The sequence below is a fragment of the Nansenia antarctica genome (genome assembly GCF_963989245.1).
Source record: "Nansenia antarctica genome assembly, chromosome: 2".
NCBI lineage: Eukaryota > Metazoa > Chordata > Actinopteri > Argentiniformes > Microstomatidae > Nansenia > Nansenia antarctica.
Genome location: NC_137675.1, coordinates 17090575 through 17113074, shown reverse-complemented (window position 1 = coordinate 17113074; position 22500 = coordinate 17090575). Strand labels below are relative to the sequence as shown.

The following is a 22500-nucleotide window of genomic DNA, read 5'->3' as shown; positions in this document are numbered from 1 at the left end:
AGTGGTCATCAGCACCTCGGTCCAAGCAACTGGGATCACACTTTGAATAAACATACAGGAATGTCACTTGGTGGGGGGGGGTCGGGGGCGGGGCTATCAATCCAAGTTGTGTGTATATCTAACTTTCTCTTGCCCCTCTGAAAGAACAACCCCTCTCACCTACCTACCCACCATCTGTTGGCTCAGCCTCAGAACCATTTGTCTTGATGAAACAGGCCTGGGTTTGAGGGCCTGTATTTGTTTCTTTTCAGGGGCGGGGAAGTTGGGGGGGGGGGGGGTGGCGGGGGGCCTGACTCCAAACCTCTTCTCAGAAAAAGAGTGAAAGCGTACGTACATTTGCTTGCAAGTCGGTCGAGTTCTACTGCAGTACGACTGGGCCCTCTGTAGTACAACCACCATCACTTTATCACTTTATTACCTTATTCTACGTTTTGTTATTAATGACCTATCTTATTTTACTTTATTCTATTATTGTTGATTTTGTATTCTGCTGCAATGTCAATGTCGAAGAACCAGAGCCTAAGAATTTTACTCTTGTGTACCCGTATATTAGCACAACCATTTCAAATCAACTCTTGACTCTCTCAAAATGCAGGGTCCACGTTGATGTCGTATATCTTGCCTTTCACAAGTCAGATAACATGCCTTTCACATAACATCAGATACGGTATGGCTGCCATGACATTTGCGGGGGGAGTTCGGCAGCTTACTGCCTCATGTACTACACATAATACAGTAACCTCAGTAGCTGAGTTATAGGTCAGCTAGTGTGTCGTTGTGATACAATCTCCCCTCCGAAACGTAGCCCCCATGCCCCTGTTGTGTTTACGAGATACTTTGGTGTACAATAAATCATCCGCCATTGGCAGGGCTGTGACTCCTAATCAACAGCAATCACCATCCACAGCAGCTATAGATCAGCTTTCAGTCCATTGCTGATCGGACAATCTCATCGCATCGAATTGCTGATTCTGTTTTTGCTTATTATTGGAATTATTCAAACAAAACAGGTCAGAATTTGGAGTGGGCACGGTAGATTATTCTCTTGAATGACTCATACCACGTAAGACTCATACCACTCCACCCAGCTAAGAAGTTAAGGTTATCTGAGAACAGCATAATCTGGTCCTAGATCTGCAGTTTAATGGCAACATCTGACTCAAACAGTGACACTTTACGACTGTGAGGTCAGTCTGGGGTTGTCAAGCTATGAATTTTTTTTACAAGGCAAACAGAGAGCGACCAATGAGCACACTGTTGTCCTTTCCTACATTTCAAGGACATAAACAGGCTGCGGAGCTATTCCTGTATCTGTTTATTGGGCCACTCCGTCTTTGACCTTTCCTATGTATTCTAGTGGAGCGGGAGAGAGAGATGCTGGCATCACGCTGTTAATAGAATTATCACTCGCATCTGAAAGCGCTTAAGTCGGGTCTTGGGCCAGAAGCAGTTTAACGGCAGTATTACGACCCCTGCAATCAGGCTTTGGGAGATTAGTGTTGGGTTTGGGCTAAGGATACAGTGGCACAGTAGCACATTCTTCCCCCCAACATGTATTAGCTTACAATATATAAAGTACTTACTGTTCTGATTCATTTAGTCTTAGTTCAGAATCAGAATTATTTTTATTGCTAAGTATATTCGCACATACAGGAAATTGACTTGGTGTGGTTGGTGCATAGGACATAAAGATACAAACAACAATATAATAAAAAACAATAATGTAATAAACAACGGTATATAAGCAAAAATAGTTTACAAAGACAGAAAGGGGCAGTAGAACAATAATTATGTAGGCTGTAAATTAGAATATGTAAAACTAATATAGATTACATTGTCAGTTGTATGTGTGTGCGTGTGTGTGCATGTGCGTATGTGTGTGTGTGTGTGTTTTGCTATAGTTTAAAACTGTGACAACGTTCGAAACCTTTGTCTCACCCCTCCCCCTCCCCCTCCCAGCCCGTTGCCCTCTGCCCTCTGCCCTCCGGGTACCTGCTGTAACATGTCTGTTAGTGCTGGATTTACTCTGAAAGAAATCCCAATAAAAACACTGGACTGCTGACCCAAGGGGGGGTTGAGGCCCGCCCCGCCCCCCGGACCATCTCACACATGGGCCTGTCCGTCAGGCTTGGTGGGCGGCCCGACGGGCCTGGGAAGCAGGAGCCCCATTAAGGGCGGTTCAATCAAACCAGGGACCGCAGGATGTCTTTCACTGTGTTTGTTAGTGTTTCTCATAGTCAGTGTGTTGTGTCATGTCAGGGGCAGAAGGCCAGGCGGTGTGCACCCAGGCCCGTGAGGGAGGGAGGGGGGTCGGGGGCTAGTAGTGTCATGTTGTGACCTGAAGGACACCCACTTACGTCCCATCACCCTAGCAGGGTTAGCGGTTACTTTAAGTAAAGTGTAGTGTGTGAATATATAGATAGGGCCAGGAGTTTTCCATGTGACCTAACTTGCACTTTGACTGAAGCTATTATGTGAATAATGTAAGTAAATCAATTTAAAAAACAACTCTGGCACTACAAGACAGTGTTTTATATCCAGCAGTTGCAGTACAGGGACTCCCACATGTTCTAAAGTGATTTATGCCAAACGTTGACCTACCAGAGCGATTAGAGAGCAGTGTTGATGCTCTCTTTATTCACTCACTTTGTCAACCATTAGTCAGAGGCCAAGGGTGTTTACATCAGAGCTGCCCTGGGGTGTCAGTTACAACTGAGGGAGGGGGGAGAGGAAGAGGGGGGAGGAAGGGAGAAACTGGGATAGAGAGAGGGAAAGGAGGGTAGGGCGAGGGCGGGTGGGTGGGAGAAAGGGGGGGAGTTGGCTTTTGAGCAGCAGGTCTGCTATACAGAGAGGGAGGTGGGTAAGAGGGGAGGGGGGGGTTGGGGAAGAGAGGGAGGAGAACGGGGGATAAATATACTTGCCAGATCAGGGGGATTAGTTAGTGACAAAGGGTCTGGGGTGTCTGGCCCAGTCAGCTGATGTTCCCAAATTTAAACGAGAAAACTCTCATTATCACTTGGGACAACGCTCCAGCAGGCTTATTAATAGAGACACTGAGGTGGACAGCCAGAGGAGGCTGGTGGTGATAGAAATCGGAGGACAGGCTCATTTTCTGACCCCTGACAAGCCCCTGGTAGACACCATGGGAGGAAGAAATGTCCCTGTATTGAATAACAGGACGAATTAATGAGAGACTTAATAGAATATATATATTGACAACTGGTCTCACACGGCAGACGTCAGAATTCGACGTTTGTCCATCGCATCCAAACGTCGAATTCCGACGTGAGATTGCATCCAAACGTCGAATTCCGACGTGACATTGGGGTAGCTCGTTCTGAAAGCGCAGGGGTGCGCCTGTCGGGGCTTCTCTCGGGATTATTCCATTTTGAATTGCACTTGCATTAATTAGTTAGGCCACATTTAGGGTTAGGGTTAAGGTTAGGGTTAAGGTTAGGGTTAGGGTTAGGGTTAGGGTTAGGGTAACCCTAGGGTTAGGGTTAAGGTTAGGGTTAGGGTTAAGGTTAGGGTTAGGGTTAAGGTTAGGGTTAGGGTTACCCTAACCCTAACCCTAACCTTAACCCTAACCCTAAATGTGGCCTAACTAATTAATGCAAGTGCAATTCAAAATGGAATAATCCCGAGAGAAGCCCCGACAGGCGCACATAGCAGGCGCACCCCTGCGCTTTCAGAACGAGCTACCCCAATGTCACGTCGGAATTCGACGTTTGGATGCGATGGACAAACGTCGAATTCTGACGTCTGCCGTGTGAGACCAGGCTGATATTGAAGAGACTTCAGATTCCCACAGTCTACTGTGTGTGGCTGAAGCAATTCTTCGAATCCCGTCAATCATAATGTGTGATGTTCGATGAATTATTGACCTCTATAGGGATTTTTTAAAGAGTGTAGAGCACTCTATTACAGTCAAGTAAATCGTGAGTTTAGAATTATAAGGTTCTATCTCCGACACAGGCATTAATAAACACCTAATGGATCAGATTATGTAAAAAGAAACGTTTGACCAGAAATGGAGATAGAACCTTATAATTCTAACGTCACGAAGTGTGTTCTAATACTGTTTGTGTGGGGGCATATTTGTTCATGTCCACTTCTCTCTTGTGTTGCAGTTTCCCCCGAGGAAGTCCATCACAGGACGGGTGGTTCACATCTGCAACCTCCCAGAAGGCAGCTGCACCGAGAATGATGTCATCAACCTGGGACTTCCATTCGGCAAAGTCACCAACTACATCCTCATGCGGTCCACCCATCAGGTAGAGGAGTACAGCGCCAAAGCTTTTTTGGGGGCGGGGTGAGGGGGACCCCTGAGGTAGAGTATTGGGGTCAGTTTCCCAAAGGTTTCATAGCTTAAGTCATACTTAATTAAATGTAATTCAAATCAATGTTTTCTTCTGTGAAATGAAGGGCTACTCGTAGGGCAGGCTTTTATTTCAACCTTGCGTTAACACATCAGACTTGCCTAATCAACATCTCAATGGACCCAGTATTTCAAATGTTTTAATCCGGATTAGAATGATCCAGATTATCTTTTGCTATCCAGCATCAGATCATCTAGTCTGTGATCTTAAGTAGAGGGGAGACAGCTCATTCTGAGCCTGGGTAGGATCTGGACCATTCTAGGAATCTGGACCATTCTAATCCAGGTTAAATGTTGGTGAAATACTGGGCCCAGATGATTATCTGAATTAGGCGTGGGTCTAGATCAAAAGCCTGCACACCCAGAAGCGCTCCAGGTGGCTGATGGTGACCACCGGCTCTCAGATCACCATCTCTTCCATAACCAGATACAGAATGATGTCCCTCCACATGACATTGCCCTTTTCTCCAATGGTCCATGGACCATTTTATCACAGTTCATGATGTCTCACTTAGACTTAGGTTTCACTTATCAGATACATTAACCCCTTCACCACTGCTATCTGATTAATGGCCTCGATACTAAAATCATGGTGTTGGTTACTGCGGTGAATTCAAGAATAGTAACTGTCCTAATGATTTATCATTGCTCATGAAATGTTATACCCCTGTTTGACAAATGTATTTGTAAATATGTTTGCTCTGACATTCTTTAAAAAAGAAAAAACATTAAACTGTAAGAAACAACTGCCTAAATGTGGTTTCTATCCCACAGGCCTTTGTGGAGATGGCATACCTTGAGGCAGCCGAGGCCATGGTTCAATACTATCAGCTGACGCCAGCCACGATCAACGATCAGAAACTCTTGATCCGAATGTCAAAGAGATACAAAGAGTTACAGCTCAAGGTGTGTTCCAACAGTTTCAATCAGTATATTTCATACTAATTAACGTTTGTGCAATTAATGGTTAGGTTACAGTGTTAAACTGCTATTAAATATGAGTCTGTTTTCTCCTCTGTCTAGAAACCAGGTAAAGATGTGGACACGATCATCCAGGATATCCACTCTCAGAGAGAAAGGGACGATATGCAGGAGATCAATCAGTAAGAAAAACCTTTTGGGGCTTTTTTCGCTATTTAGTCTTACTGAGTCTACAGGTGTGTAAACATCCATGCATGATCCCTTGTTGCTTTGAGAGGGAATGAAGGAGTGATTGAGTAATTGAAAGGTAAACCAGATGTACTTATGTACAATGATAAAGCTGCTCAACTCTCCTATGTTACTATGCAATTTTAATATATACAACATATTTTAACAACGTTTTATAGCCATGCAATCAACTTTAGGCATATTTAGGGTCGGCCATAGACGGCGACCCTGGAGCAATTAGGGGTTCAGTGCCTTGCTCAAGGACACCTCGACATGTGACCAGCCGGGGTTCGAACCACCGAATTGCCGACCTTGTGATCATTAGACTCCGGGTCTGCCTGCTGAGCCACTGCCGCCCCTATATACAGTATATAGGGGGCAACGTAATGTAAAGTGCGACCACTTCTTGAGTTTGAACAACATATTTATTTTTCCCCTCAGGTACGTCCCAGAGAGAGCCAGGTCCCGCAGTCCCGTCAGAGGTTCTGTGAGCCCCCGCTCCCACAGCCCCAGCTTCACCTCCTGCAGCTCCACTTCCAACCACCAGGGGGCGCCCTGCCGAGGGCCTGAGCGTGGCAGCAACGGCCTGGGCCCCCGCCGAGGCTCCTGGGACTGGACGGCCCATCTGTGGAGAGGGGGCGAGGAGGACCGGGAGAGAGAACGGGAGAGGGAACGGGAGGAACCGCCCTGGAGGAACGGGGGTAACGGCATGGACGAGGACCGGCCCAACGGGAGGATGCCGGAGCGTAGGAAGATACCTTACCTGAAACCCTCGGACCGGATCAGCCCCAGATCAATGGAGGAGGGAGGAGGAGGGGGAGGAGGGGGAGGAGGTGGTGGAGGAGGAGGAGGTGGAGGAGGAGGAGGTGGAGGGGAGGGTACGAGGGGAGGAGGCAACAGAGACTGGTACCCCCACGGCAGCCCTCAGGGCATGTCTTTCCCCTCCTACAGGAACCTGGAGGAGGAGTTCTACAAAAAGGAGCAGATGTACAAGTCGGAGAAGCCTTCCAGGCCACCGTACCAGAGGCATGAGGTGAAGTCTAAGAGGAGGGACGGAGGGGACTACCATCGGTCCAGTCAGAGACACCCAGAGTTAGACCTCTTGGAGTCAGAGTCTCTCCCTGCCAAGACTCCTGAGGACAGGAGGCTGGCCTCGCCGCCCAGGGGGAGGAGCAAGAAGACAGCCAGGAGACACACCCCCGAGAAACAGGAGAAGGAGACGACTGAGAACAATGTAAGCTATAATAGAGTATTGTTTCCATTCAGTCCGAAGGTCCACTTTCAATGGATTACACTTGTTAGATACACAATTGGATAGTTATAGCCATTTAAAAACCTTTGTGGGAAGCTAAACCAAATTGTATGCATAGTAATGGTTTGACTAACGGCACTTAATTAAGTCATACTTAATTAACTTAGTTCGAATTGTACACCATTCATTTGTTCCAGGGAGAATCCCCTGAGGTTCAGCAACAGAAGGAGAAGTCTGTATCTCCTCAAGGAAGTGTCAAGCAGACAGAGCCCACAGACTGTGACAGAGATAGTGTCAAGGACAGTGAGGTAAATATGTAGATACTGTAGGACCTTTATGACAGATCGACCTCACCGGCTACTACAGATTGACTTTGACATAATTCTGTTGTGCTAGATGTGACTAGATGTGACTGCTATACAGTGGTCTGTCCTGTCTTGGTGAAATCTCATTTAGAACGTTACGTTTTGAATTTTATTTGTCTGTACTGTATTTGTTTATGCAAGATGACCCTGATTGTCTTGAAAGGTAGTGGTAGTAGTAGTAGTCGTAGCGGTAGTATTATTATTAGTAGTAATAGTAGTAGTAGTAGCGGTAGTAGCAGTAGTAGTAGTAGTAGTAGTAGTAGTAGAAGTAGTAGTAGTAATAGTAGTAGTAGTCGTAGCGGTAGTAGTAGTAATAGTAGTAGTAGTAGTAGCGGTAGTAGTAGTAGTAGTAGTACCGTAGTAGTAATAGTAGTAGCAGTAGTAGTAGTAGTAGTCATATAGTAGTAGTAGTAGTAGTAGTAGTAGTAGTAGTAGTAGCAGTAGTAGTAGTAGTAGTAGTAGTAGTAGTAGTAGTAGTAGTAGTAGTAGTAGTAGTAGCAGTAGTAGTAGTAGTAGTAGTAATAGTAGTCGTATAGTAGTGGTAGTAGTAGTATTATAGTTAATATTAATTTCCCCCCTCCTCTCTGTCGTAGCCTGAGTCATGGGAGAGTGGGGATGACACAGAGGGTGAGTGCTGGTACCCGAAGAACATGGAGGAGTTGGTGACAGTGGACGAGGTGGGCGGAGAGGACGACTCCATCATCGAGCCAGACCTCCCAGAGCTGCAGGAGGAGGCCTCCGTCAAGGACCCCACGGAGGAGGAGGCCTCTCGGTGCACCTCCACCCACAGCCCCTGCTCTCAGATGGAGGAGACCGTCCACAGGGAAGAGATCCATGACAACAGAGTGGTCATCGCACCAGTCATTGAACCAGCTGCAAAGGAGAAACCCGAAGAGAACTCCATAGTCTCCAGCTGTGAAGACCAGCCACCACCTGTGGTTCTGGTGCTGCCCACGTCGGATCTCAGCGACTTCCCCAGCCAGGAATTCAAGGAGGCTCTAGAGGAGGTGTGTTCGGGTCAGGAGGCCAAAGCACCAAAGAGCGGGCTGCCACAGGAGCCTCTGACCAATCACGTTAGTAGTGAGTGTGCGAGCGGCAAGTGCCAGGATGGACATCAGAGGGAGGAGCTAGTGAAACCAGCGCCAGTCACTGAGCTGGACAATATGGAGATGCAGCAAAAGCCGGAGACACCAAAAAAAGGTATACAATACATTTAAATACAAACCAATATTCCTCTCCTTCATCTCCTGTACTTGATAGGATGACTTGACTCTGAGATTGTGTATACTGAATAAATGATATCATTTGGGTTTTCTTTTTTGGAGGGTAGAAGATTATTATGAATGAAATAGCTAATAATATTGTACACATTATGTTTGTGTATATTCTTTTACAGGCGTACAGAATTCAACACACAACCCATGTCTAAACCAGGTTGACATCGAGGCTCCCTCACCTTCACGGGAGCAAGACAAGGCCATCAGTGAACACAGCATCCCATTGGGTAAGCGCAGACACCTCTTTATCAACATGTATTTATTTTTAAATTCCTTATTATTAGTTCAGAGGAGCATACATTGTTGCCTACTTCTGTTACAGAGAACAAGTTGTGAAATACACCCCTTAGAGATATGTATTTATGTAGTAACCTCCATATCTGGACATCTGGCACCCACCGTCTTACAAGGCATGCAAACCCTGTGGTGAACACACACACACACACACACTCACAGACATAACATTGGTACTATTTCCATCACATGACGTCCTTTGAGTGTGTGTGTGTGTGTGTGTGTGTGTGTGTGTGTGTGTGTGTGTGTGTGTGTGTGTGTGAGTGTGTGTGTGTGTGTGTGTGAGTGTGTGTGTGTGTGTGTGTGTGTGTGTGTGTTTCAGGGCTGTGGCCATTAATAGCATAGCTGAGATAATGGACTAGTGTCTGTTTTTCTCCCTCATCTGTCCAATAAGATAATGGACCAAATTGATTTTATCTAACATATAACTAACAATATTGTAAACTCTACAGTATAGTGTAAATAATGGATTATAATACAGTGTAAAGAAGGGATGGTTCTACTCTGAAACATAATTGTGTCATAACATGATGCTGTTGACTGATTGGTGGGATGTTGTTCTAGGGGTGGAGTTCATCGTGCCCAGGGCAGGCTACTACTGTAAGCTGTGTGGGCTGTTCTACACCAGCGAAGAAACAGCCAAGATCTCCCACTGTCGCAGCACGGTCCACTATAGAAACCTACAGGTGACTGACGTGCACTGTTATTATACATGACTATAATCATGTGGATGATGATGATGATGATGATGATGACAACTTTGAAAGTGATGATGATGATGATGATGATGTGTTTCATTGGGGGAAAAAACAACCCCCTTATATTGTACACTTCAACACTTCAAGTGTATTGGTTATGACCAAAGAATCGCTTGCATGATTCCTAAGGTTAAACCCCCCCCCCCCCCAAAGAGTTGTGTTAGTATATATTACTTACACAACTCCTAAGGCATGGCACCCAACCATATGACAAAGCACGGGATAGAGAGATCACTCCCTAACACATTAGTCCGTAAGGGGGGCTGAAATAACATCCCTTTGGCTTCTGACCGTTACCCACCCAGAACACGACATATAGGCAGCCAGCAAACCCCAAACTATGAATCTGTCGGCAAGCAGCAAACCCCCAAACTATGAATCCGTCGGCAAGCAGAAAACCCCAAACTCTGTCTGTTGGTGAGAAGGGGAACTGGCATACTGGCAGTATTTACATAGCAGGGTGTCAAAAAAGTTGATGTTCGATGAGTGAGCAGGAAAGAGGCTGCTGCTTGGTTTGGTCTCTTGGGACTCAGCCCTCATACTCTAAGCGGTCCCTCCTGTTCGGATCAGTTCAGCTGGTGTGGTCATTCCTCCTGGTACTCCCGAGCCAGCCCTGAGTAAGGACACAAAGGCCCCAATTCAGTTCAATCAATTGCAGATACTAAAAGCAAACCCCACTATAGATTCACTCTTTCACCGTTTAAAAAAAACCCGATACACCACACCATCTCTTCCACTCACCCGCGGACACGTAATTGGCTATTGATAAGAAACCGCACTTGCCCTTTAAATAAATACACTTGCAACTGATTGAACTGGGGCCTCAGGGTTGTATTAGGTTTCCCTCAGTGTCCATCCAGTAGCATCCACCAGCCACCCGCCCCTCCTTCCTGAGCCACATACCTCAAGCTGGACAGAGGGAGAGATTCTTTACATTTGTTGGATTAAATTCAGAGAGGAAAAAGATTCAAAAACAGTTGCTCTGTCCATCAAAGCTGGGGGGGGGGGTGGTGGAGAAGGAGGAGGTGTGTGTGTGTGTGTGTGTGTGTGTGTGTGTGTGTGTATGTGTGTGTGTGTGTGTGTGTGTGTGTGTGTGTGTGTGTGTGTGTGTGTGTGTGTGTGTGTGTGTATGGTGCACTACAGTGTATTTTGCACCATTCGCTCACTGCTACCCTCTTAGCTGAAAGCGAGCTGGCGATTATGATTTTCACCTTTGACACGAGAGGGAATTACAGCGTACATGGAGAGGTTAATGGGTCTCCCTTGTACAGTATGACGCAGATTAAGCACCTGGTTCTCTGAACGCTCAGGTTTCAGCCTCCCTTCTTTATTTTGGTGTCAAACATACGGTACCTCCATACGATACCTCCATACAGTTTGTCAGGCTTAGCAGTTGCATATGAGTGGCAATAAAAAGCCTTTAACAAAGATATTTATTAGATTAAATTAAATAAAATTTGAAATGTATGTTGGATTATCTGAATTGTAAATATGATGACACTTTAAAGTCAAATTGACCGTGCTGAAGCAGAAGTCATTGTGCAAATCTACAACACTCTCCCTTTCCCCTCCCTCTCTAAATAGAAGTACCTGACTCAACTGGCAACAGAGAGTTTACTAGGCACGCTCTCAGACCCCGAAGCTACGGAATAATCTTCATCAACTTCATCAACTGTACCATACAGCCGACTGAAGTGGATAACACTGTGTGTGTGTGTGTGTGTGTGTGTGTGTGTGTGTGTGTGCGAGTGCATGCACGCATGCATCCGTGTGTGTGTGTGTGTGTGTGTGTGTGTGTGTGTTTGTGTGTGTTTGTGTGTGTATGTGTAGCTTTGGCTGAGGGGTGCACACAGAGAGAGACACATGGAAGTCATGCTGAAAATGCACTGGTCATGGAGGGAGAAGGATTATGTGGGAATTGCCTGAACAACCGACTGGAAATTATTAGTGCGGAATTGTGACTTGTTTGATTTTGTACATAGTAGTGATATACTGTGGTTTTTAATAAGGTTTCAGTGTTTTGTTGGATATTGCAGTAACCCAACATTTGATATCCCACCCCATTTTACATTGCGCTAAAAATGAAAGCTAATCACTAAAGATGTTTGTAGAATGATCGTTATCACTATCATGATATCAGTATCATTTATTTTAGTCTTGAAGAGTCAGGGAGATTAGATCAATTGTATTCAGATTTTATGCAAAATGCCTTGAAAATATTGTATTCACATGAAAAATGCTTTGGAAATATCTACCAATGGTGTTGCAAAGTTAAAAGTGATCCTCAGGTTGATTGATGAAAACATTTTGAATGTATGTTTTAATAAACAATGTCTCGTGTATAACTGTAAGTTATAAAGGCCTATGCTTGTTACTGAACCTATTGTCCCTGAAATAAGGAACAACATGGAATATGGTTCCATTTGAACCAAACACTGTTCTCAGCCCAAAGTGTTAGAATAATTAATTAACAATTTATGTGCAGTTTTTTTGGCATAATGGTTTAGTTTTAGTTTTTCAGCCCTGTGTTTAATTTAAACAAAACAAAAAAACAACAACAAAACAAAAAAACATTGATTCATAAATCAGGTTCAACATTTTGCCAGTATGTAATGTATACAGTGCCTTAACAGTGTTGCGAAACTTCAACTGGACCATACATATTATTATTTATCTGAGTTAAGTTAAAGTGTGATTATGAGTCAGTAAAAGAGATTGGAAGGGCAGGATGTTAAACTTGCCTGCCCTCTGTTTTGTACACTGTGAATACTGATACTCAAAGATGTAAGATGGTTATGTAATTTGTTGACCTTTTCTTATCTTTTTCTGATGCAAATATTTGAATAAAAATTTTAAGAGAGAAAGTCTGTGTCATTTGTATCTTTATTGCATTAACCACAAATGCATTTTGCACTGTTGAATCCATTGTAGTACGACTGGCCACTACCGTCACTTTATTATTACTTATTATTAGGCTACTTATTTTACTTTACTTTATTATTGTGATTTTGTATCTTGATGCTGCAAGGCCAATATTGAGGAACCAAAGCCAAATAATTTTACTCTTGTGTACTTGTGTACATTGGGATATAATAAAAGCAATGCTGATTCTGATTAGAATTTTATAAATATGTAATGATACATGTAATGATTTCAATAAGCTACAGTTACAGTTAGATGCTTGTCTTGGACATGGGGGGAATATAGGTCATTAATTTAAATTGAAAAATCATTACATTTGTATGTGATTGAGTAATGACAGAATGTTTGAAGAGGGCTCCCTCAAGTGCTGAGGTAGGAGATTGCACTTGTAAGACCACACTACTATTGCATTATCTTTCTGAATATCCCTCGTTTGAATTAGACAGATGCAAAAAAAACACATTAAAAACGTTCATGGAAAAGCACTAAAGTGCTAGATCATTTCTAGTTCACACATATGCAAAGCACAATTTGTGTCAGTAGCCTATGTGAGTATGAACGTTGTACAAAATCATTAACCACCCCCCCCCCCCCCCAAAAAGGTATTTGAGGTGGGGTGCTCCCTTTTAAATGTACAGCTGTGCACATCACCTCTACCAACAAGTACTGAAGTACTGAACACGATGTTCCGATAGAATTAACCTATGAACAAACTGTTCGAACTTCAACTGCCAAGGCAAAGGGAGGCATTTGCTGTTTCTAGTGGTGAAACACAACTATACAAGTTATCTGAACCTTTTCCCAATACATAATTGAATTGCATGTGATAATGAGAAAATTGATGTGAGTTTTTAATACATTTATATGACACATTATTACATAAAACAGTATAATGAAACCGTCAAGATAGGGGGCAGCAATGAATCAGTTCGAATTCGACCATACAGAAAACGCGAGAAGCAAACTTCATTCGTCATTTTCATTGGTGCACTTATTAAAACACCTCCCGTTGAACCAATCAGATGTCGCTAACACAATTCTATGTGATAGAGTTGCTGGGTAGACAACACCAAAACATCAGCATTTCACAGCACATCAACTTGTACGACAGACAAGGTCAGTGATTTTCATTTGGACCATTCAAACGCAAAGGTAGCAATGCAAGTCAGTGTATAATGTTATAAAACCATTTTTAGTCGTGCAGTTCTAAAATGGTGGATAAACGACTATAATATGTAGCAGATAGCTCGCAGCAGGCTTTGTTTTTGTTGTTGTCGTGCGTTTCCCCGTCGCTGAGGCGAAAAGAAAAGAAAACGACCTAGCTTTTTAACTTTGTGAAAATGGTCAAACTGTCAAAGAAATGCCAATTATTATAGCCTGTTCATCAACTGTACAGTTAGTCACTGGTTTTAGTAACACTTAGCTACATGTTTACGTCAGAAATAGTTAGTTCTACAAAGCGATGGGCTTGTGTATTGTGTTGCCTGCGTAGTGCGCAACAGAAGCTCGCGATTGATGTAGCTTGTAAAACATTGATAAAAGTATACCTGCGACACGAACCCCAGACAACATTTGTTGACATATTTCTGTTTTGCTTATGAATGCAGAGGCCAATTGTATGCTATCATTGCAGGGTTTTGAGACAGCCTCGGGGGGGAGGGGTGTGAAGTCTTTTCATGTTGGGGCATGTTGATGTGTTGTGCATGGAAATTCATTTTTTAACATTTTGATTTTGTTATATAATTGTAGGTATCGGAAAGGATTTTATAATTTGCAAGCATTTTTTTTCTGCTGCAAATCACTTTACTTTTGAAAACATGGCAACTGACTGCGAGGCATGGCTGAACGCTAACCCCGTTGGTAAGTTATCTCTTATTGAATCAGTCCTCTCTGTAGTTAATGCCTCCTCAGCTCTCCTTTCATCTGGGCCAGTAGGACATGGGGGCGGAAGTATCTCCATGCGTGATTACCTACTGGCAAGAAAACCTGAAGCGACAACAGATTCTGTATTGACATTATATTGACCTACATTCTGGCAATATTTGTGATAGTCCATTGACTGGTCAGTTTTTGTCAAAAGTAATGTTGAAGTAAAGTCATGTTAAAATGAAAAGATTCTTTCACAATATAATTGCTACTGAATACATTTCTGTGTAAGGATAATAACACTATCTCCAGCAAAACTTGGGCTGGACTGTTACATCATATAGGCCTAACATAGTTATAGAACATTTATAGTTTGTAACACAATCATTTCATTGTTAGAGTTATTTTGCTCATTAATCAACTAGTCCTGGTCATTATTTCAGTTTTGGATTAGGAACATTTCCTGCTCAGTAAGTCAATGCCAGCTTGTCTCTCCCACCCCACCCAATAGAGGCAGATGACCTGAGCGACTCCTTCCTATCTGGTGAGGATGACAACGGGTTGGCCACCAAAAACATCAACAATGAGATCAACGGCAACTGGATCGTTGCTCCCACGTCGACAATTCACGAGGCCCGGCTGAAGGCCAAAGCCAAGAGGAGGCTGAGGAAGAACTCCTCCAGGGACTCGGGGAGGGGGGACTCCCTCAGTGACAACGGTGACCCTACCCGTGGGTCCACCGCTCCCCCCACCAGCCCCAAGAGCAAACTGCTGGACAGAAAGTCTCGTCTCGGGAAGGGCAGAGGACTACCAAAGAAAGGTAATGAGGAGACATTGTTTTCATTGTTGTTTATGCAATAAAGGGTTGATATGAATGAATGAATGAATGAATGGTCTTTATTGTCATTGCTATAGTACAGGTACCAAACAACGAAATTTGGGAGGGGGGGCTCCCCTGGTGCTAGGAAAGAAAAAGAAAAAAACTAAAAACTATTATATACGTAATTGTTATGATTTTGTAGCTACACCTGATGCATGTTGATAATTGTGTAATCAATTGTTGTTGTTAGTGTACTATTGCTTTCATACTTGAAATTACATACATATTTGGTTGTCGTCACTCCTTTGCGGTGATAGTGTGTGACATATAGCAAGGTTAGGTAATATCACAGACACACACTGTTGGTGCTGCATTCATTTATGAGGGAGGAGGTATTGTGTTTACAATGTTTTCATACCTCATGGAAATTCATGGCCTGTGGCTTTATGGTCAGACTGTAACCTAGTAGAGACAGGGGTCAATGGGTTCCTTTCCGGCATGCAAACCAATTGGAAGGTGATCTTGAGCTGATCGCCACTTAAACACAGTCTTATCTACTTTTAGTTTCGGCTTGACGACTTTCCACGAATAGCGTTATCTGCTGAGGTTAGGGGCTGACTTGGCAGGTGATTTTATTTTTATTTGACTTTGGTTTGGTTGTGCATTACCATCAATGGCCGCTGATATAACAGTCAGACATTGGAGTTGAAACAGGCTAAGCTTTTATCAGAAGACTTGCAAAGCAACCTAGTCGATGGAATAACAAAGGGCATGGTGGTTTGTTGATCATAATGTATCATACCCTAGCCATAGCCTTGCAAGCCATCTTCCAACTGTAGCTTGTTTACAAACAACAACAACAACAACAACAACCTTCTTCTCGTGTCAAACCAAAGATAAGCCTGTGCACCTTATGTTCCCACCCAACTGCCTCCCCTTAATCACCTTATGAATACAGCTGACATGTCATTAATGTACAACAGGGTTTTGGCCCCAGCTGTCCCTCTGCTCTCCCTGGTTCTGGGTCGGGTGATGTCACAATTTGCATTTTGCCAACAAACAGTGCTGCAGTTCATCCGTTGTACAGTACAGTCAGTACTCTTGATAGAGGCTGTGAAACATGAGTCTCTTTGGCACAGAGTCAGTCTTGGTGGTGGTGGTGGTGCTGGTTATGTAACTCCAAAACTCCAAATGCCTGCAGTTGGTTCTGCAGTTCGGGCCTCCTACCGTACGCAAAGTGAATGCCATGTCATCTTGGACCTGTAACAAAAAAGAATCACTGAGGGGTGGGTGTGGAGACTCCCCCGCCTGGGCAGCGCAGGCAGGGTACACAGTGTTCTGTGCTGCACTGGAATAATTCGTTGGGGCCTTTCGACGGAGTGGGCCTGACTAAATATAGATGAATGTACCGTACGTATAGGCTATGTAACACACTCGGTGGGGGACTTAAGCAGGGTTAAAACATTTAGACAAGCTGCTTTGTTAATGGCCTGCTTAAACAGTCTGCAATCTGTTTCTACCGGGGACACCACATAACAGATGTTGCTTTGTGTAATGTAACACGGTGGTTGGTTTATGTGACCATAACATTGAGGTTGCTACTGTACAAACACGCTACACACATTATTGGACACTACTGTATGGTGGATGTAAAGAGTTAGCCTATCTGTTATTTGCCCGGAGGTTTTCTTGATCAGGTGACATGCTGAAAAATGTTGTTCCTTTAGTCACAGGCTACTACAACCTCAACTAGGGCCCAGAGTTTTTTCCTGGTCAGGACAAACCCCTGTCCCAGGTTATCGAATGATCGCTCCATACGTCTGCGTGGCTCCTGTTTGAGTTAATGCTACAGTTTAGTAGATCAGTATCACTTTCGTCTCCATGGTGAGAGCCACAGTCTGTGGTATTCTGATACATGACATCATCCCCACTGCTGCTGTGTCTGTTGAAAAACCTTTAGAAGATGGTTTTCGGGGTTGTGTTTCTAGGTATTGATGACATCCTGTCGTGTGTGTTGGATCTGTATATTGTTACATGAATAGTACAGTCGGCCTCACAGGGTTTGTGCGCCCTTGTTGTCCTGCATGCATTGTAAGACGGCTCAAGTGTCAGGTGACCAGATATGCAATCTACCACTGACGTTGAAAACAACAACACAACGCTCACCTTGTGTTGCACCATGAGCCAACTTGAGAGCTGAGGCCCTGTTGATATTTCCAACCTTTTTCTCAACACACACTGTCTTTGTCCGTAGGCGGGGCGGGAGGGAAAGGTGTGTGGGGCCCACCTGGCGAAGTTTACGACTTGGAGGAAGTCGACGTGAAAGACCCCAACTACGACGAAGCTCAGGTATGGCACTTGATGTTGTTATACAGTTTCTGTTTGTTTACATCAAAACCGTCAGCTCTAGGATTAGATACACTGCTAAAGCTGTCATGTCAAGCTGTAGGATTAAGCCACAGCTCAGTGAGGGGGGGTCTCCAACTCCGGTCCTAAAGGGCTACTGGGTGTGCAAGCTTTTAGTCAAGGCCAGCACTAACACACCGGGGATAGTCCATTAACGTTGCTAAGCGAAAATCCAGGCTTATCTTGATCAATCTCACGACGTTGATGGAATACCCCCCTGATTCAACTAATCCTAGTCCAGACCAAACATTGTGATTAGTTGATACGTTTAATCAGGTGTGTTACTGGGACCAGTGATAGTAGAAATCGGGAGGATGTGCTCATTGTAATGCATAGAATGGAATAAAGAATGGTGTCTACACCAACTACACGTGAAACGGTATCAAACACGTGCGTTAACTAACATTCCTCATTCCTTTCCATGCGTTACAATGAGGTGTGTTAGTGCAGGGCTGGAACATAACCTTGCACACCCAGTAGCCTTTAGTAGACCAGGAGTTGGAGTACTATGGAATACAACCTATCAGAGCCTCCGTCTAAATGCTTTGTGTCGTGTTGTTCTGACAGGAAAACTGTGTGTATGAGACTGTGGTCCCCCCGCTGGAAGAGGGAGACTTTGAGAAGACAGTTACTCCCATAGTGCAGGAGTACTTTGAGCACGGGGACTCCAATGAAGTAGCGGTAAGTGAGTTAGGCTAGCGCTATGGTCGATGTGGATAACCGTGGCGTTGGAGTTGGAGGTTACGTTCAGTGTTTTGGAGTGTTTTTAGTTGAACAGTCAGTGGTGGCTGGGCCCGGTGGTCGTAGTGATACATTATCTCTTTGCTTTATCTCTTTGCTTTTGTTGGTGCCTTGAGCAATCCCCTCCCTCCTCTGCCTGTGACCGATCCCCTCACATTTCATCTTACCAACGTCTTTCTCTTTACTCTCTCACCGATTGTCCTTCTTTCTTTGACCCTCGAACCTTTTACTCTCTTTCTCTCTCTTTTTTCTCACCAGTCTCTCTCTTTGTCTCTAACCAAACCAGCTCTCTCTAACCAGACTCACACACTCTCTCTCTCTCTCTCTCTCTCTCTCTAACCAGACTCTCAATCTCTCTCTAACCAGTCCCTCCCTCGCTCGCTGTCTCTAACCAACATTCTCTCCCTAACTAGAGCCCTCTCTCTCACCAGTCCCAATGTCTCTCTCACCAGCTCCTGTCCTCTCTCTCTCTCTAACTCCTCTCTGTCTCTCTCTCTCTCTCTCTCCCTGCTCCAGGAGCTGCTGGCGGGGCTCAACCTGGGCCACATGCGGAGCGGGGTTCCCATGCTGGCCGTGTCCCTGGCCCTGGAGGCCAAGGCCAGCCACAGGGAGCTGACGTCCAAGCTGCTGACGGACCTGTGCGGCCGCGTGCTGACCCGCGGAGACGTGGAGAGCTCCTTCGACAAGCTGCTCAGCGAGCTGCCGGACCTGGTGCTGGACACGCCGGGGGCTCCTCAGGTACGGGCAGGCAGGGCGTCTGTGTGTCTGTGTGTGTGTGTGTGTGTGTGCGCGTGTGTGTGTCTCACTTTATGTGTGTGTACGTGTGTTTCTGTGTACATGTTTGCGTGTGTGTCTGTACTGTGTGTCCTATGATCTGTCTCTCCTGTATGTTTTTTTTCAGAGAAGTCATGGACTGACTTATATAGCGCCTTTATCCAAAAGCTTTACAACAGCCTCTTATTCACCCATTCGCACACACATTCACACACCAATGGCGGCAAGCTACCATGCAAGGCGCCGGCCTGCTCACTGGGAGCAATTTGGGGTTCAGTGTCTTGCCCAAGGACATTTCGACATGTGGCCAGCCGGGGCTCGAACCGCCAATCTGCCAACCTTGCGATCATTAGACGGCGGCTCTACCTCCTGCGCCACAGCCGCCCCAGTCATGCCTGAGCAATGTTCACAGGCCAGAACGCAATGTTCCTGACTTCCATTTATGGAGGAAAGAAAAAAACCTGCACTCACTCAGTCATATAATCTGTCACTTTGACAGTCTCACGGTAAACATACAACACATACTGGTTACACGGGATCATATAATTTGAGTGCGAGTTGTATGTGTTGACGATCTGTTGCTAGCTATGGTGGTTATGGTGAGACGGGCAAGGTTATAAAGCTGTGGTCTGCCCTGTGCTTGCGTGTGTGTGAGAGAGAGGGTTCAGCTCTTTCCTTTCACGCTGTACAGACATGAGGTCTTTCGCCATTGTCTCTCAGCCAGGCAAAATGCTAGCTCAGCGTAGGAGGCTAAAAGGGTTATTCATCCTCCCCCCCCCTACCCCTCCTCTTTCTCACTTTCTCTCGCATGCTCCATCCTACTCTCATTTCTCTCTCGCTTTCACTTCCACCCAAAAGGACAGTCTCTCTCTGTTCATCCTTCCGCTGACTGGGTTGTCTGTCTTTCTCTTTCTCGCCCAATTTCTCTCTCTGTCTGTCAATCTCTCTCTCTCTCTGTCTGTCTCCCTCTCTGCCAGTCTAGCCCTGTTGGTTCGATGAGTTGGAGCTCACTCTCGTCTGCACAGGCACAATGGCTGGGGACCACGGGCTTTGTACAAATTAGAACAGCAAGGCCAGCTTTTTCTCTCTCTCACACACACACACACACACACACACACACCCTCTCTCTCTTTCTCTCTCTCTCTCTGAGTCATGGGTGTCTCTAATTATAAACAAACACACGTGCCAAGGGGCTATTCTGTGTCACCCATCCAAACAACTATTGTTTTGACACTGGACCCTAAACGGATTTCTAAAACAGAAAAATTGTTTTCTGTGTTAAATTACGTTTATTATGTCCTCGTTACATTGCTGTAGCCCACGTATTTGTCATCAAGTTACCATGGAGTTGTTATGCAATTGTTCATGAACATAGGCTCAAAGGTTACTGCTGTCTCAAAGCCTTTACTTTATGGTCACACTTCCAGGCCACTGCTGTTTGGTAATGTTCCCAACTCTAGCCTTTACTTAGATTTCCACATTGCAAGGTGCACTTCCTGGTTGGCTAGATTAGGCTTCCTGGTTGGCTAGTTTTTACCATTAGAGATCCCCCATGATTGCAGTGTCAAGGCCTGTGTGGCGTTCAGTATGTGCCACTCCGGAAGGGGTCACTCCCTGGTTCCAAGGTTACCGTGACTCCCCCCTCTGCCTCGGCTGGTGGTTGTGTAACCCTGTTGTGATTGTGTGTGTTTTGTTTTCTTTCCTTTTGTCTTTCAGCTCGTTGGCCAATTCATCGCCCGGGCTGTCCGGGACCAGATCCTGTCCAAAAGCTACATGGACAGCTACAAAGGCAGGGTCGACTGTGAACACGCAAGGTACAACACTGCCGCTGTCGGTTTTTTAGTTTTTTTTTGCCATAGACTTTTACACCCTTCTGGACATGTTGATGTGGTGCTGTCATAGAAATATGTGTAGTTATGTACACCTCACAGTGTTCGGAAGTGTACTTTTATGAGAGTCATCAGAGAGAGAGAAGAGAGAATAAATGTATGAAAATCCCCACTATCCCCCCCCCAAGTGTTTGTGCTCCTTCTCGAGGAAAGTGCGTATGGAAGACGGAGAGAGGGATGGAGTGAATAAAGGAACAAACGTTCCCACTAACTTCAGAGTGTTTGTGCATCTCCAGGGCGGCCTTGGATCGAGCGGCTGTGCTGCTGAAGATGATCATGGGCGGCCTGCGCATCGACACCCTGTGGGGAACGGGCGGGGGCCAGAGACCCGTCACTCAACTCATCAAAGAGGTAGAAACAACTATGGCCTCTTTCACACCGGCAGTTCCGAACGCCGGTTCGCGTTCGCGAGCCGAAACCTCCGAACGTTGGCGCTGTCTGACTAACGAGCCCGCGTTCATACCAGTGTATCTTTCGCCAGACAGCGCCAACGTTCGGAGGTTTCGGCACGCGAACGCGAACCGGCGTTCGGAACTGCCGGTGTGTAAGCCCTACCAGTAGACTGAGTGGACCAGTAGAGGCTGGTGGAGGTAGAAACCGGAGGACAAGCTCATTGTAATGAATGGAATGAGGAATGGTATCATTCCTTATTCCATTCCATGCATTATACAAGGAGCCCGTCTATCGATTTCTACCTCCACCCAGCCTCCCATGGAGTGAACAGACAGACCTTTACCTCTTGAACATCTCAGCTGTTGCTGAGCTACGATTCTGTTCTCACCTGTTACATCTATAAAAGAGTAATATTATCTGTTTGTTATCTTCTCCAGCCAATGCCGTCTGTAGGCCTTGGGTGTACTGTACAATCAGCATAGACAAACAAAGACAAGGCAATGTTTCTCTATAGTATACAGCCCCAAGGGATTATCTATCACTGACTAGCAGGGATCTTTGTATTGTTTTTATCGTTGAAGACATGTACAATCAGTGTACGTATTATTATTTTATTTTTTTAACAACGTTTTTATTCAAAGACTGCATATACACGAAGTATACACAAATATCACAGATGACTCTTTCTTTCGTTTTTTTCTTTTCTAAACATGAAAATCAAATACCCCCCCCCCCCAGTGTACATTGTTATTCAATTCTCCTTTTTTAATTCTTATTATTAATTTTATCAGATGAACTTGCTGTTGAAGGAGTATCTTCTTTCTGGAGACACCAAGGAGGCAGAGAGGTGTCTGAAAGAACTGGAGGTGCCCCACTTCCACCACGAGTTTGTCTACGAGGTAACTGCTAATAGTCTTCTAGTTTGTGTGTTTACGTATTACTTAAATGCACCTACTAGTTAGTTCAGTCAGTGCCTGATTTACCAAAGGTCAGAATTGTTTGAGGATAACAAATTCTTAAGATATTCATCAGTATATTCAAGTATGTCAAATATTCAAAAGCTTTTCTTATATTATCAGGCAATAGTCATGGTCCTGGAATCCAAAGGAGAGAGAACCATCAAAATGGTTCTGCAGCTTCTAACATTTCTGTGGGGGTCATCCGTCATCACTGTGGACCAAATGAGACGGGTAAGGTGCCATCTGGTGGTGAGACT

General features: G+C 44.9%; 2 protein-coding genes across 2 annotated transcripts in view; both read left to right on the top strand.

Annotated features, from left to right (window-relative positions):
- rbm20 (RNA binding motif protein 20) overlaps positions 1 to 11126 on the top strand; it is a gene marked incomplete at both ends in the record, with an annotated part of 20894 nt that extends 9768 nt beyond the window's left edge. The window contains 9 exons of the mRNA XM_080522762.1: positions 4131 to 4274; positions 5153 to 5284; positions 5402 to 5481; positions 5969 to 6761; positions 6977 to 7087; positions 7738 to 8344; positions 8541 to 8648; positions 9280 to 9401; positions 11058 to 11126. Of these exons, the coding sequence (XP_080378888.1) occupies positions 4131 to 4274; positions 5153 to 5284; positions 5402 to 5481; positions 5969 to 6761; positions 6977 to 7087; positions 7738 to 8344; positions 8541 to 8648; positions 9280 to 9401; positions 11058 to 11126 (2166 nt within the window). The remainder of the gene's footprint in view (positions 1 to 4130; positions 4275 to 5152; positions 5285 to 5401; positions 5482 to 5968; positions 6762 to 6976; positions 7088 to 7737; positions 8345 to 8540; positions 8649 to 9279; positions 9402 to 11057) is intronic.
- Positions 11127 to 13480: 2354 nt separating this feature from the next.
- Positions 13481 to 22500, top strand: part of pdcd4b (programmed cell death 4b) — a gene marked incomplete at its 3' end in the record, with an annotated part of 9683 nt that continues 663 nt past the window's right edge. Inside the window, exons 1-10 of the mRNA XM_080522761.1 lie at positions 13481 to 13511; positions 14145 to 14255; positions 14773 to 15081; positions 17336 to 17430; positions 18055 to 18168; positions 18745 to 18966; positions 20719 to 20816; positions 21128 to 21242; positions 22076 to 22183; positions 22364 to 22474. Coding sequence (XP_080378887.1) covers positions 14213 to 14255; positions 14773 to 15081; positions 17336 to 17430; positions 18055 to 18168; positions 18745 to 18966; positions 20719 to 20816; positions 21128 to 21242; positions 22076 to 22183; positions 22364 to 22474 — 1215 coding nt within the window. The 5' untranslated portion in view covers positions 13481 to 13511; positions 14145 to 14212. The remainder of the gene's footprint in view (positions 13512 to 14144; positions 14256 to 14772; positions 15082 to 17335; positions 17431 to 18054; positions 18169 to 18744; positions 18967 to 20718; positions 20817 to 21127; positions 21243 to 22075; positions 22184 to 22363; positions 22475 to 22500) is intronic.